At 38.7% G+C, this 14,663-nt stretch overlaps 1 protein-coding gene across 1 annotated transcript in view; it reads left to right on the forward strand.

The window, feature by feature from the left end:
- Nucleotides 1–11,386, forward strand: part of IMPG2 (interphotoreceptor matrix proteoglycan 2) — an 83,368-nt gene extending 71,982 nt beyond the window's left edge. Inside the window, exons 15-20 of the mRNA XM_089652903.1 lie at nucleotides 2,565–2,775; nucleotides 4,774–4,962; nucleotides 5,561–5,762; nucleotides 7,620–7,699; nucleotides 9,184–9,257; nucleotides 9,594–11,386. Coding sequence (XP_089509029.1) covers nucleotides 2,565–2,775; nucleotides 4,774–4,962; nucleotides 5,561–5,762; nucleotides 7,620–7,699; nucleotides 9,184–9,223 — 722 coding nt within the window. The 3' untranslated portion in view covers nucleotides 9,224–9,257; nucleotides 9,594–11,386. The remainder of the gene's footprint in view (nucleotides 1–2,564; nucleotides 2,776–4,773; nucleotides 4,963–5,560; nucleotides 5,763–7,619; nucleotides 7,700–9,183; nucleotides 9,258–9,593) is intronic.
- Nucleotides 11,387–14,663: the final 3,277 nt, after the last annotated feature.

Consider the following 14,663-nt stretch of genomic DNA (forward strand, 5'->3'; position numbering starts at 1 on the left):
CCTCTAGAGAGCAGTAGAGTCTCTATGTTTCTATCTATCTTCTTCAAGTATTATATTCCTATATTTATTATTGTACTGTTGACGCTGTTTTTTGCTTATCTGTGCTTTGGTGTACCTCAAAGGGCACTAACTGAAGTGGGGCATGCAACAAGAGTCACAGTTAAACTCCATACAAGCCATCCTCCATGGTCTTCAGATTTCTCTCTCTTTGGAATAAGGCCACTCTCCACAAGGAAGTACCTCCACAGCATCCGCCAAAAAGAACATTTGTGCATGAGGGTAAGTATCCAGAAAATAAGATCACATGCTCCACATAGTGTGAAAACCATAAGATTTTAATTAAAATAACTAAAATTGCACTCACACACAAGTAAAATGTACTCAGCACTGCTCAAAGTCTTCAACTCCTGCAAACATCGCAATTCCAGCTCACTTCTGGTAAAAACATGATGGCGTCACAACAGGCTCCACCGACATGGTACGTCATAAATTACATCTTCCAGGGCAAGGAAGCCATGTTGGTTTTTCACGTTTTATATAGTCTGTTACTGTCTAAGGAAATTGAGCTAGCCAAGCCTCGTTTTAAAATTCTCCAAGATAGTTCAAAATCGGCAGTTATCTTAACCAGTACTAACCAGGAACCATGCCTAAAATTGGGACATTTGAATTATTATTATATGTCTAGTTTGGTGATGTTGTATTGCAGCACATTTCATACAAGTACTGTCTCAATTATCGCAAAGTGACCAATCTCTGTTTTTCTGGGGGGGGGGGGGGTATTTAGACATGCAGATTTTCAGTTAATCTTTAAGTGCATATGGTAATGGTTGTTTAGTGGTTATAGGTGTCATTAATTATAAGGCATTCTTTTTTTTTAAATAATGTCAAATTCCTCCATTTATGTCTGCCAGGATCTCAGCACATATTAAATATCAGCATTAGTTTGACTGACCTTTTAAATAATTCCTCTAAGGTTCATCAGAATGGAATATTTTTCTGGACGTTATCTATAAAAGTAATTTCTGTTTTCAGTTGCTAAGAATAATTTCCATTTTAACCTTTTATGAACTAAAGTAACTATGGCTTTCATTTGAAAATCCTTATTTTTATTGAGACCAGTGTTCAGAGTCTTTATGTTCCTTTTACCAAAGATTTCATCAAGCATGTTGAAAGAAACATACAAACCATGACAAAGTGACATCAGACAATAGAGGATTGAGAAACATCATACAAAAAACACAGAAATACACATATGAGGCCCACGCCTGGGTCTAGATAACACTGTATAAACAGAGGGCCACGAGGCCCACAATCACATCCTGAAATATAAAAGCTACATTCAAGAAAGGCAGCAAAAAAAAAAAAAAAAAACACAAAGAGAGCCTCGCCCTCTTGAGGCAATATTATCCCTGAGAATCATAGATTTGTTAGATAACAACAACAAATGATAGGCAATTCGTCTAATGTAAACAAACCATATGAGAGAGGAAAGAAAAAAGAAAAAAGGGTCAAGTAGATCCAGAGAGGGGCAAGGGGTCAAAAACCCTAGACCCCCCCCAATCCAGAAAACACAGAAAAACAAAAAAGAAGGAAAAGAACAGAGAGAAGAAATAGACAGGCCAGCAAAGAACAGAAGTTCGTCTGGGGGGGAGAGCCGGGAGACACGAGTGGACGACTTCCAAGAGCTGGCAATTGTCTGCTTAGTAGCCATAAAAAAAGAAATTAACCAGTGAGCAAGGTCTGCGGGGCATGCCACAAAGTGGCTTAAAAAGTAAAGCTTCAATAGGGTCTTTTTTAAGGTTAATGGCCATAACTGAATAAATAAGATTATAAACCCTAGTCCACAAGCGGCAGGCCACTGGACCGGTCCTCCAAATGTGTAGCATTGTACCCTCTAGAGAGCAGTAGAGTCTCTATGTTTCTATCTATCTTCTTCATGTATTATATTCCTATATTTATTATTTTGCTGTTGATGCTGATTTTTGCTTTTCTGTGCTTTGGTGTACCTCAAAGGGCACTAACTGAAGTGGGGCATGCATTTTTGTATAACTGTTATAGCTTAAATAAGTGCTAATCAAGGGTGGACTGACCATTTGGAAACTCAAGCACTGCCTGAGGGCCCGGGGTCAGTAGGGAGCCCCATGAGATGCCCCTGGTACCTTTTTCATAGCCTTTTCTGAGTTTGGGCAAGGACACAGGGGCCCCATGATCCCCTATTGCCCGGGGGCCCCATAAGTTGTCAGTCCACCCCTGGTACTAATACAATGTTTCTGCTGAGAAACCAAATCTAGACAAAACTTTTTTGATTTTGGAAAGTGTGGGGAAGATCCCCCCTCATTTTCTGTACTAGGACAAAAAATGAGGGAAAATAAGTGTAACTGGGACAGGATGGATAGTAAATAAAACCTGAAAGAGGTTCTTACCCACTATACTAAAAAATGTTTTTACTGTTTCATCACATCACCGTGAGAAGTGAGGGTGAATTTTCAACAATAGGCACATGCTGAAACTATGTGAAGCTCATTAAAACTGAAATGTATGTTCTCTTTCCTTTGCATAATCAGGAGATGTAGCTGACCCTTGCAAATTTCAGGCATGCAATGAATACTCTGAATGTCTCATTAACAAATGGAATGGTGAAGGCGAATGTGTTTGCAACCCAGGATATGTAAGCATTGATGGCTTGCCTTGTCAGAGCATTTGTGATCTGGAAATAGACTTTTGTCAGAATGATGGCAAATGCGATATTATCCCTGGACAAGGAGCTATTTGCAGGTAACATTCTACTTTAGAAATAAAACATTTAATATGTTTATACAGTTTAGAGATACTTAGGTAGTCCAGTGGCAATAGTTTTTAGTCTAGATTGTTACAATTTTAAATCCACTATGTTTAAGGCTGAACTCCAGGCACACAGCTATATACAAAGTTGTTTCACTTGTCAAAAGCTTTGTATATCTCTTTATCCAATTCTGAGATTCAAGCAACATAGCCCCCTTTATTGCAGGACAGAATGCCTGATTTTCCTCTCCATGATTTTTGCTCCTTGTTGGGACATGAGCACTGCAGCACTCCTGATTGACAAATTGTGCTCCTTTTCCCCCTGCCAGTCTATGTTCTGCTGTACAAGGACCATTAAGCTGGCATTTGTAACATACTTAATGTGACCTATAAACTGTACAACTCAGTTGAACAACAAACGTTTAGGTGGAGAGAAATAAAAATAAAAAACTAAAATAATATGGTTGCACCTTTTGATTTGATTCCAGCACTCAGTCTTTTTGGGGATGAGTCTATCAGCATGGCACATCTTGACTTGGCAATATTTGCGTACTCTTCTTTGCAAAAACACTCAAAATCTGTCAGATTGCGAGGGCATCCCCTGTGCACAGCCCTCTTCAGATCATCCCACAGATTTTCCATCGGATTCAGGTCTGGGCTCTGGCTGGGCCATTCCAAAACTTTACTCTTCTTTACTCTTCTTCTGGTGAAGGCATTCCTTTGTTGATTTGGATGTATGCTTTGGGTCGTTGTCATGCTGAAAGACAAAGTTCCTCTTCATGTTCAGCTTTCTAGCAGAAGCCTGAAGGTTTTTTGCTAATATTGACTGGTATTTCAAACTGTTCATAATTCCCTCTACTTTGACTAAGGCCCCAGTTCCAGCTGAAGAAATACAGCCCCAAAGCATGATGCTGCCACCACCATGCTTCACTGTGGGTATGGTGTTCCTTTGGTGATGTGCAGTGTTGTTTTTGCGCCAAACATATCTTTTGAAATTATGGCCACAAAGTTCACCCTTGGTTTCATCAGACCAAAAAACATTTTCCCACATGCTTTTGGGAGACTTCAGATTTTTTTTGCAAAATTTAGCCAGTCTTGGATGTTTTTCTTTATAAGAAAAGGCTTCTGTCTTGTTATTCTACCCCATAGGCCAGACATATGAAGAATACAGGAGATGGTTGTAACATGTACCATACAGCCAGTACTTGCCAGATATTACTGCAGTTCCTTTAATGTTGCAGCCTCCCAGACAAGTTTTCTTCTCGTCTTTTCATCAATTTTGGAGGGACGTCCAGTTTTTGATAATGTAACTGTTGTGCCACATTTTCTCCACTTGATGATTTCTCCACTTCACTGTGTTCCATGATATATCTAATGCCTTGGAAATTCTTTTGTACTCTTCTCCTGACTGATACCTTTTAACAATTAGATCCCTCTAATGCTTGGGAAGCTCTCTGTGGACCATGGATTTTGCTTAAGGATGCGACTAAGAAAATGTCAGGAAAGACCTACTAGAACAGCTGAACTTTATTTAGGGTTAATTAGAGGCACTTTAAATGATGACATGTGTGTACTGACTCCTATTTAACATGATTTTGAATGTGCTTGCTTAATTCTGAACACAGCTACATCTCCTGTTATAAGAGGGTGTGCACACTTATGCAACCACATTATTTTAGTTTTTTTTTACTCCCCCCTAAAAGATTTCAGTTTGTTTTTCAAGTGAGGTATATAGATTATAGGTCACATTTAAGGTGGACAAAGTTCCAAAATGATTTATCTTTGTCTCATTTTTTTTACATCACAGAAACCTGACATTTTAATAGGTGTGTATAGACTTTTTATATCCACTGTATGTGACTGCAGAACCTGATAAATTGAAGGATGTTGAATACACAAAGTCAGACCTTTTTTCAAATTTATATTGGTTTCCTGTTGAAACAGAACATGTAAAATTTGTACTATAAACACAGCTGTTACCTTTCATTGCAGGTGTCGTGTTGGAGAAAACTGGTGGTACAGAGGAGAGCACTGTGAGGAATATGTCTCAGAACCTCTTGTGGTTGGCATTGCCATTGCTTCTGTAGCAGGGTTTCTTCTTGTGGCTTCAGCTATTATATTTTTCTTAGCAAGAACACTTCGAGTTCAAAGTACAAAGGGAGATTCTGAGGAATCTGGGGGGTGAGCTATTTAATCAATTACTTCTTATACTCAGGATCCCTTATATGTAGCATTAACCCGGATACTGGTAGACATGACAGATGTATGTATGTATTTTTTCTGACTCTCAATGATTCTTTAGACCAACACTTGGACACCATGCCTGCTACCCTTGTAAGCCTTTACACAGAAATTTGTTTGAGAATTTTTTTAGATAAGTCTCAAGGTCTTTCCTCAACCCTCTCCAATTGCTTGGGCTTGGGACCAACCTGCAGAATGTGATAACACATGTGCATAGCTAATTTGTACGCACATACAAGTACCAGTTTACCTACCAGCATGTCTTTGGAATGTGGGAGGAAACTGGAATAAGCTCACACAAATACAGGGGAACTTACACACTAAATGCAGATAGTGCCCTGGCTGAGATTTGAACTAAGGAACCCTACTAAGCCACTGTGCTTCCCTCTTGGCAAATACATGCTGATGTTATGATTGGTGATCTGCTGCATGCCCAATGCCTTTTAGTAACATATATATATAATAACCAATACAAATAAAACCATTGTATTTACTTTTGGATTTGCAAAATGCTGATTGTATATTTTCTAATCCGCAGGAGACAGAGTGATAGCTTGTCATCTATCGAGAATGCTGTGAAATATAACCCTATGTATGAGAGTGACACCACTGGCTATAGTCACTATTATAAGCGATACCCACAGCTTCCATCGACCAGTTCTACCAGTCCAGAGACTTCTGCAGATTTCAGCAGTGAAGAGATAAGACATATCTATGAAAACAGTGAGCTCACGAAAGAGGTATATTGTACAGCCACTTATTTTGGTGCCGTCTTTACAGGCTACTTGCTATATTGACTATTAGTATAAAGGCAAAGGAGTCAATTCACTAAACACTGCATACATTTTTTACTTAAAATAACTTACGCGGTATCTCAATTCACTAAAAACTTGTGTTATTTACCAAATGTGTTAAATATTTATGTTTTGCAATATTTAGTGCTTACATTTTGCGTCATTTTTTACATTTTTTTTTGCAATTTTTTTTTGCAGGCTAACACTGCATCAGAAGGCACATAGTAATATTGTGAAACTATGAAATTATTCTAGTGTGCTTTCATTCACAAAATGATTTCCCCCTGATGAAATGTTACAATTTATTTACATTCCTAAGCTCAGAAGAGAACATTTTCACACTGATATATTGTATACTTTTCATATTCCGGCCAGTGCAGAGTTCCCCTCAATATAATTTTGTATGTTTCTAAAATATCGTCAGCAAAACACCAGGTGATGAATAAGGAATGTGTGTGTTTTTAGTGAAGTGACTTTAATGATTTATCTCATGTTTTTTGCGGTATTTATCTCACTAGTTTAACAAATGTGTGGTATTTAAATCGCATTCAATATTTTACTTTGATTAATTGACTCTTTTATTACCTCATGCGATATTTCCAAAAAATGAATCACATGACCTTCATATTGCATGCGGTAACCTTTAGTAAAGTGACCCTATTGCATTGGTCTAGTTAAATAATTTGCTCTCTCACTGGATTTTACTAGCTGTAAAAAGTAAAGAAGCACTGTCAACTTTCCCATTCAGGACAAAGTTGCAGTGTCTATACAATGGTGCATCCTAGACCCCGTATACTCACCTGACTAGCACTCCCCTGCTGCTCCTTCCTCTGCTACAACCAGTGACAATTCTGGTGCTTCTGGGTATGGGGTAGCATGTGCCCTTTCATATAACCATGCTTAAGTTCAGCAATCAGTTTCTAGGCTCAAACACTTTTACATGATAGAGGGAGTGACATTACCACTCCCATGGTTTTCCCTACCTGACACTGGTAAATTTAATGTTGGATGCAACAAAGGAAGGACTGGCGGAGGAGCGTTGGCAAGGTGAGTATAAGTGGCTTGGGGAGCTCTTTGCAAAAGACCCTGTCACTTAACCCTGAATGGGCAAGGTGACACTGTCTCTTTAAAGGAGATGTTTGGGGTATTCAAGAAAACAAACATACATACTCACCTTGTTGCAGCAGCATCACTGTGATGAGGCAGCTGTTCCCCACCGGCTCTAAGACAGAGAACTGAGTGATCACATGGCCACTGATTGCTCAGTTCTCTGTCTTCTTGGAGCGGAGAGCACTGCTCTCCACTCTGCTTCTCTGGCTCTCACTAGAGCACCAGGCTGGAGAAGGGAGCTGGCTTTGGCTTTGCTGAGAGTAGAGTCAAAGCCAGTTGTCAATTAGGCATCTTGGTAGATCATGATAATTTGGCTGGAATCTTTCCAGGCCCTGGAGCAACTCTGTGACATCCGCCAACAGCAGGCTTTAGCCCACTGTTGGCTGATTCTGGGTCACATGAGAGCACAAGTAAGTGCACTCCTGTAATCCATAGGCAAATTATGGCCAAAAAAGTTCTGGCAACAATTTTCTTTTAAATCAGATTAAACTGTAGGCTTAGCAAAGCAAAACATTCCTAAATGCCATGTGAACTGATTTAAAATCCATGCTCAGAACAGTTGTTTATGACTATGAATATTATATCCTATTCATTAGTAAGTGTTTCCCCAGTAATCACAATAGTCCAGCAGTAAAGTGTGCCAAAATTAACCCTACTCATTTTTGAAGAATTGACCTATGATATCTTTTATAGGAAATTCAGGACCGGATAAGGATAATAGAGCTCTACGCAAAAGACCGACAGTTTGCTGAGTTTGTGAGGCAGCATCAAATGTAAGCTATTCATCTCATCATTTGAAGTATACCTGTAAATGTGATTTTTCTTTTCAACTTTCTATGTTTGATTTCATAGTTGGGGGTTTATGTAATAAAACAAAAAGGATCACTTAGGCTTTTTTACCATTTATTAAACAATGTAGAACATGCCAACATTTATACCACAGAGGAAGAGAAAATAAAATGTATTCTGGGTAGTCATTATGAAATAAAGCCACCTATAAAATTGTTGGTAACTCAGCTATTTGTTGTATGCTAGCAGTCCTAGTTACAGTAGGTCTATGTTAAGGTTTACTTACAAGCAGTGAATACATCCATGCCAAGAAGATGAACCCCATTAATATTAGCAAAATATTTTTATTGACCTGTTCAAATTTTTCATCACAAAAACAAATAGTATAGTATAGCTGATTAACCAAATGTTATTATATTAAAAATTATTATTACATTGTAGTACTAATTATTATTAGTAACTGGTGGCCTATTAGGAATACTACACAAACACACTATATATACCCCTCCTGAATTACCTATTTAACCTATTTAAAAATCAGTGCTTAAAATAACACTTCTAGATGTATTTTTATTCATTAAAGGCTGCAACAATCTTTCCATGTTTTACCAATCAGTGTGTAGATATCCACTCATATAGTATGTACATGTCTATTCGCCTAGCAAATCCTGGAACGTTTATTATTACTGGAGAACAATAGCTGTTGGGAACAGTGATGCACATGGCTTATAGTTATTTCTAGCCACTTGAGCCCAATTTCTGAGCTCTCTTTCTAAGACTGCTAAGATGCCTGCCTGTCACTCTGATCCGCTGACCTAAATCATTTCTGATTCACTGACCTGAATCAGATATGGAGGCATGAGTCTTCAATTTACAATTTGTGTACCACATGTTCCAGGTCAGGAAGAATTTGAACCAAAGACAGGCAACTAGCATGTTTAGGAGCTAAACAATGGCAACCTACATATTCCTGGAAGTATAGGTTTCCTGTAAACTTGCAGTAACCCATTGATCTCATGATCACCACTTGGTCCTGCCAGAATAGCGGCTAGATACATACACTCTTTTAAAAAACATAAAAAATGCTAAAGAATCAAGCTTGTGAAGATATTAGATGGTGATAGTTTGTTTAAGAAATTATTTGGCTGCAAAAAGGTCTGTTACAAACAGTACATATGCTGGCTTCTTATTAAAACTATTATTGGTTGTAGATAGCAGATATTGACCAACTAATGCCTATGAGTAACATTGCTAGAAAAATGGTATCTTCTAAGCATAAGCACAGCTAATAGTACTGAAATTCACAGCAACACAAAAATGTACATATGTTTTCAGCTGCTGTGTTACTGAGATGTATTGCATCAACAGAAAACTAGTGATGCCTAATATCACAATACAATCTGTATTCATGTAATATTATAACTATTGAACATGATTACATTGTAATCTGATTTTTTTTTACTATCAGGTCCGTGGATAATGTCAAAAAAACCAATCCAACGAGTTAACTACTCATATGTCCTCATCTTGCAGAAACAAATGGTAATGCTTTGTTGAGATATATAGATTTCCTCATATCCAGATACATATTTCTTTTATATACTGTACTGTATGATGCCAATGTTCCATGTAATGCGTGAAAGACATTGTGTAAGAAATAATCAAAATACAGCAACAACATTAAACGGGCATATAACACAACAGTAACTTAATCCTACTATTAGGTTACTGCTTTTTTTTAATAAACAGGTAATCAACAGTAAATATACTTTCAAAATGCATTATGTGCTGTATTCAAACCATGCTGCTCTTTTCATTCTGGCCTAAATATCAGTTCTTTTGTGTGACAAGAATGTGTTTGCTTTGTTCCTGTTACAGAGTGAAGTGGAACGCTATGAGGACCGGATGAGGAAAACATTTTGCCATTACATTAGAAATGTGTTACCTCATATTGTATTTAGCAGATGTTTATTCCAAACTGTACATACTGTAGTTCTAAAATAGGACATTTTGAAGACTGTATCAGATTACTTTATATGAAGATTGTTAAGAAAATTATTATTGTTGAGTTTTTTTTTGTAAGAACATTGTTTTACTATCAACTTTTGTATATTTTATTTTCTTGTATTGTGTTGTCTTTGCAGCCACAGTACATAGCCTCAACATTTCTCCAGTGAGATACTGTATATGTAACGTTATGCAGAAATGGATGATTGAGGGGTCTGCTGCAGTCAAACCTCACTGATATCTGAGTTTGATTTAAGAGTGGTTTGTAGCAAGTTCAACAGCATTCTAGGTAATATCTTGGGATTTCCAATGGCAAGGTATCCCCATCTGAATTCCCAGTGCTGTGATCATGTTATTCCCCAGGGCTTGGGTGCTTTTTAGGTCCATTGCAACATGACTGACAATGGCTGAGGTGTAAAAGCTGGGGAAAACAAGTCACCCATTACAGTGAACCAGTATGACAGATTATAGAGTTATGTGTGTTTGCTTACTATATGTAAAACAGCTGAAATGTATGTGTTCAGATGAAGAGTAGTGTTAATTCTGATTGAAAGGTTAATTTAGATATCCTATAGAGGTTCTTTTAAGGTTCAAGGACTGTTTGGGCTATTAATTGATTTGAAATAATTTTAGGTTTTGGAAGATGATACATAAAACAAATCAGAGCAAACACAACTAAAGCCCATTTCTAGGCAAACATTTTTTTTATTTTAAAAAACTGTTAACAGTTTAAAGTCTCTGCCAGGTCTTTATTTCCATCTGTGTCCCTATTGGAGAGTTTTTCCTCCACTTTCTGCCAAGATAGGAAATGACGACTCTCCAATGGGGATGCAGACAACACACATTTTTTTCCACTGTTTTAATTGCTGTCCATGCCTTTCTGTCCTGAGGACAACTGCTTCTCCCATTTCTTGTATAGGTGGGAACATTTCCCAAGGGGGCTTATGCATAAATCTAAACACAGCAGAAACTGTAACATTTTTCGATTCCATGCAAAACAAAAATACATTTTAGCTAGAATTGGGCTTCAGTTATCCAAGACCATATTGAGGGAATGGTGGCAATAAATATTCACATGAACAACTTAAGACATATTAGCTGTTACTGAGGAGTATAGAGTATGTATGAATCAGGGGTGTACTGACAACTCATGGGGCCCCCGGGCAATAGGGGATCATGGGGCCCCTGTGTCCTTGCCCACACTCAAAGCACACTCAAAAAAGCCTATTAAAGGTACCAGGGGCATTTCATGGGGCCCCCTACTGACCACGGGCTCTCAGGCAGTGCCCAAATGCTCGAATGGTCAGTCTGCCCCTGGTATGAATTGGTACTCCTACTGTGGACGAGTACTTATCCCCATATATGCTGCATCCAAAGCGGTCAGTTTGGGGTTGATTTACTAAAGGCACAAAGAATTTTACATTGTAAGTGCAGCTGCATTCTGAAAGAGAATTCTCCCCAGAGCTCAGTGAATGAAGCGAAGCTCTGCTGATTTCCATCACCCAATCATGTGAATGCAAGAATTCAGTTTTTTAAATTTTTTTAGCACATGATTGGGTATTCTTTGCTAAGTGAAGCTTTTTAGTGCAACTTTACTTGCAAGGTGAACAAACTATTTGCCTTTAATAAATCAACCCCTTTGCTGGAATATGAGTGGAACATGGTACATACAGTTGCAAGAAAAAGTATGTGAACCCCTTGGGATTACGTGGAGTTTTGCATGAATTGGGCATAAAATGTGCTCTGAACGTCATCTAAGTCACAACAATAAAAGAACACAGTCTGCTGAACATGATACTACACAAACATTAGATGTTGCCATGGTTTAATTGCACATAACATGTAAACATTCACAGTGCAGGGAGGAAAAAGTATGTGAACCTTTGGTCTTAATAACTGGTTGACCCTCCTTTGGCAGCAATAACCTCAACCAAACGTTTCCTGTAGTTGCAGATCAGACCTGCACAACGATCTGGAGTAATTTTGGACCACTCCTCTTCACAAAACTGTTTCAGTGTAGCAATATTCTTAGGATGTCTGGTGTGAATCGCTCTCTTAAGGTCATGCCACAGCATTTCAATCGGGTTGAGGTCAGGACTCTGACTGGGCCACTCCAGAAGGCGTATTCTGTGCTGTTGCAGCCATTGTTTTGTTGAATTACTTGTATGCTTTGGGTCATTGTCCTGTTGCATCACCCATCCTCTGCGGAGCTTCAGTTGGCGGACAGATGGTCGTACGTTTTCCTGCAAAATGTCTTGATAAACTCTGGAATTCATTTTCCCATCAATGACAACAATCCGTCCAGGCCCTGAGGCAGCAAAGCAGCCCCAAACCATGATGCTCCCTCCGCCATGTTTTACAGTGGGGATGAGGTTTTGATGTTGGTGTGCTGTGCCTTTTTTTCTCCACACATAGTGTTGTGTGTTCTTCCCAAACAACTCAATCTTGGTTTCATCTGTCCACAGTACATTTTGCCAGTAGTGCTGTGGAACATCCAGGTGCTCTTTTGCAAACTTCAAACGTGCTGCAATATTCTTTTTGGACAGCGATGGCTTCCTCCGTGGTGTCCTCCCATGTACTCCATTCTTGTTTAATGTTTTCCTTATTGTAGATGTGTCAACAAAAATGTTAGCATGTGCCAGAGATTTCTGTAGGTCTTTAGCTGACACTCTGGGATTCTTCTTTACCTCATGCAGCATTCTGCGCTGTGCTCTTGCAGTCATTTTTACAGGACGACCACGCCTAGGGAGAGTAGCAACAGTGCTAAACTTTCTCCATTTGTAGACAGTCTGTCTTACCGTGGACACATGAACATCAAGGCTTTTGGAGATACTTTTGTAACCCTTTCCAGCTTCATGCAAGTCAACAATTCTTGATTGTAGGTCTTCTGAGAGCTCTTTTCTGCGAGACATGGTTCACATCAGACAGTGCTTCTGGAAACCAGTAAACCCAAAACAGGTGTGTGTTTTTTAAGGGCAGGACAGCTGTCAGCAACACATCAAATATCATCACACTGATTAGAGTCAAGGTTGGCTCACTCCTGGCTCCAATTAGCTCTGGGAGAAGTCATTAAGCTAGGGCCTCACATACTTTTTCCTCCCTGCACTGTGAATGTTTACATGTTATGTGCAATTAAACCATGGCAAAATCTAATGTTTGTGTAGTATTATGTTCAGCAGACTGTGTTCTTCTATTGTTGTGACTTAGTTGACGTTCAGAGCACATTTTATGCCCAATTCATGCAAAACTCCACGTAATCCCAAGGGGTTCACATACTTTTTCTTGCAACTGTATAATGGAGGGTGCATAATATGTTGTCTGCTTTGAAAAACACTTCATAGAGAATAGTGAGTTCACATAGCCATGGCATTTCATGGCAAGCAAAACCCTTGATACATAGAAAGTGTTGTGCCACCTGTGTTGGAATGCATCCTCCGTGGAAATTTGTGTTGGAAGACCTGCTACTCTCATATACGAGAGTGTAAAATACAGTATATATTTAAAAACGAAGAGCCTAAAACAATATTGAGGTAGACAAATGTATACAACGGCAATTTGACTAAGTATTACATTACGGAATGTTCTTTTGAAATATGTGTGTAATGATCAACAAGAATGTATAGTATTGTTTTTTTGTTGAATGCTTGTCATTTAATTTCAGTGGCTATTGCGTTGTATTCTCTCGAAAGTCAGAACCTTCATAATCTCCTTGTGCCCAACTTGATTTGTATTTTTTAATATTTTGGTTCCTTCTTAAAACGCCCTTGCTGTGTTGCAGTACAGGCAGATATTGTATGTATAAATCTGACCCTTAAAGCGAAAGAAGATGCTGCTGATGGCAACCCCTTTACCTGCCTTTAAAGGATAAGTGCACTTTACAACCAGTAATTCTTTAGGGCCCCTCCAAGTGCAGATCATTTTGCTAATAGCATAATATGAACTATTCAGTAAGGCTCTGGTGATTGTTCTGCATGACCTGCCTGCCTCACACAACCTCTTCTTCAAATCTGTTCAGCCGCCCATTGCGCTCATTGTGCATAGGCTCTGTGAGCTCCTTTTATTTTTTGCACAAATTATAAAACAGAAGAAACTCTATTTATGAACAGCACTATGAGAAAACGATCCTTCACCACTAAAATAAATAGAGGTCATAGAGTACATGCAGAGCTGGTGCACTGGTCAGCTGGAATCATTTTGAAGAAAAGGCTGTGCAGTAAAGTGAAGATCACTGGAGCCCTGTAGTTCAGATAAGTGTAAGCTTTTAGAAAAATGCTCAGCAAAGGGAAGACTTAAGAAAGTGCACTTATGTTATAGCAGAACTAAAGCCGAAAACAAGTCTCAAGGGGTACAGTTTTTTTGTTGAAGAGATTTTGAGGTTGATTTTCTAAAGGCATATAGACTATTATTTTTGCAAATGCAGTTGCACTCTGCAAAGGAATTTTCCACAAAACCTAGTGAATGAGGTGAACCTCTGCTGACTTCCATCATTCAATCATATGCAAGCAAAAATGCTTTTTTTAAATTTTCCTTGCTAGTGATTGGGTACTCTCTGCAAAGTGACGTTTCACCTCATTCAGTAAGTTCTGTGGAACATTTCCTCCTAAAGTGCAGATTCCCTTGCAAAGTGAACATCCTATTTGCCTTTAATAAATCAACCCCTTTGCGATTCTGCCAAAAAATTGACTTTTTCTATTTTTTTTAGCAAATTTGTTTACATGTACGCTGCTTGCAATGTATATGCAGAACGCACTGTCCTCACACCTTTAACATTTGTAAGATGGAGGAGGGTGCCAAGGTAATTCTAGCATTCCTATGTGGTACTTGCATCAGCAGTAGCTGCCCAATGGCAGAAAAAAGACCCCAGTCCAGAAGAAGAGAAGAAAAAGATGGCAGCGGCTGTTAGCACTGTAGAAGGCCAAACTGAGGGAAATGTTATAATGC

The sequence above is a fragment of the Staurois parvus genome, unplaced genomic scaffold (assembly GCF_062004578.1).
Source record: "Staurois parvus isolate SC_StPar_1 unplaced genomic scaffold, SC_StPar_1.0 ptg000696l, whole genome shotgun sequence".
NCBI classification, from domain to species: Eukaryota; Metazoa; Chordata; class Amphibia; order Anura; family Ranidae; genus Staurois; species Staurois parvus.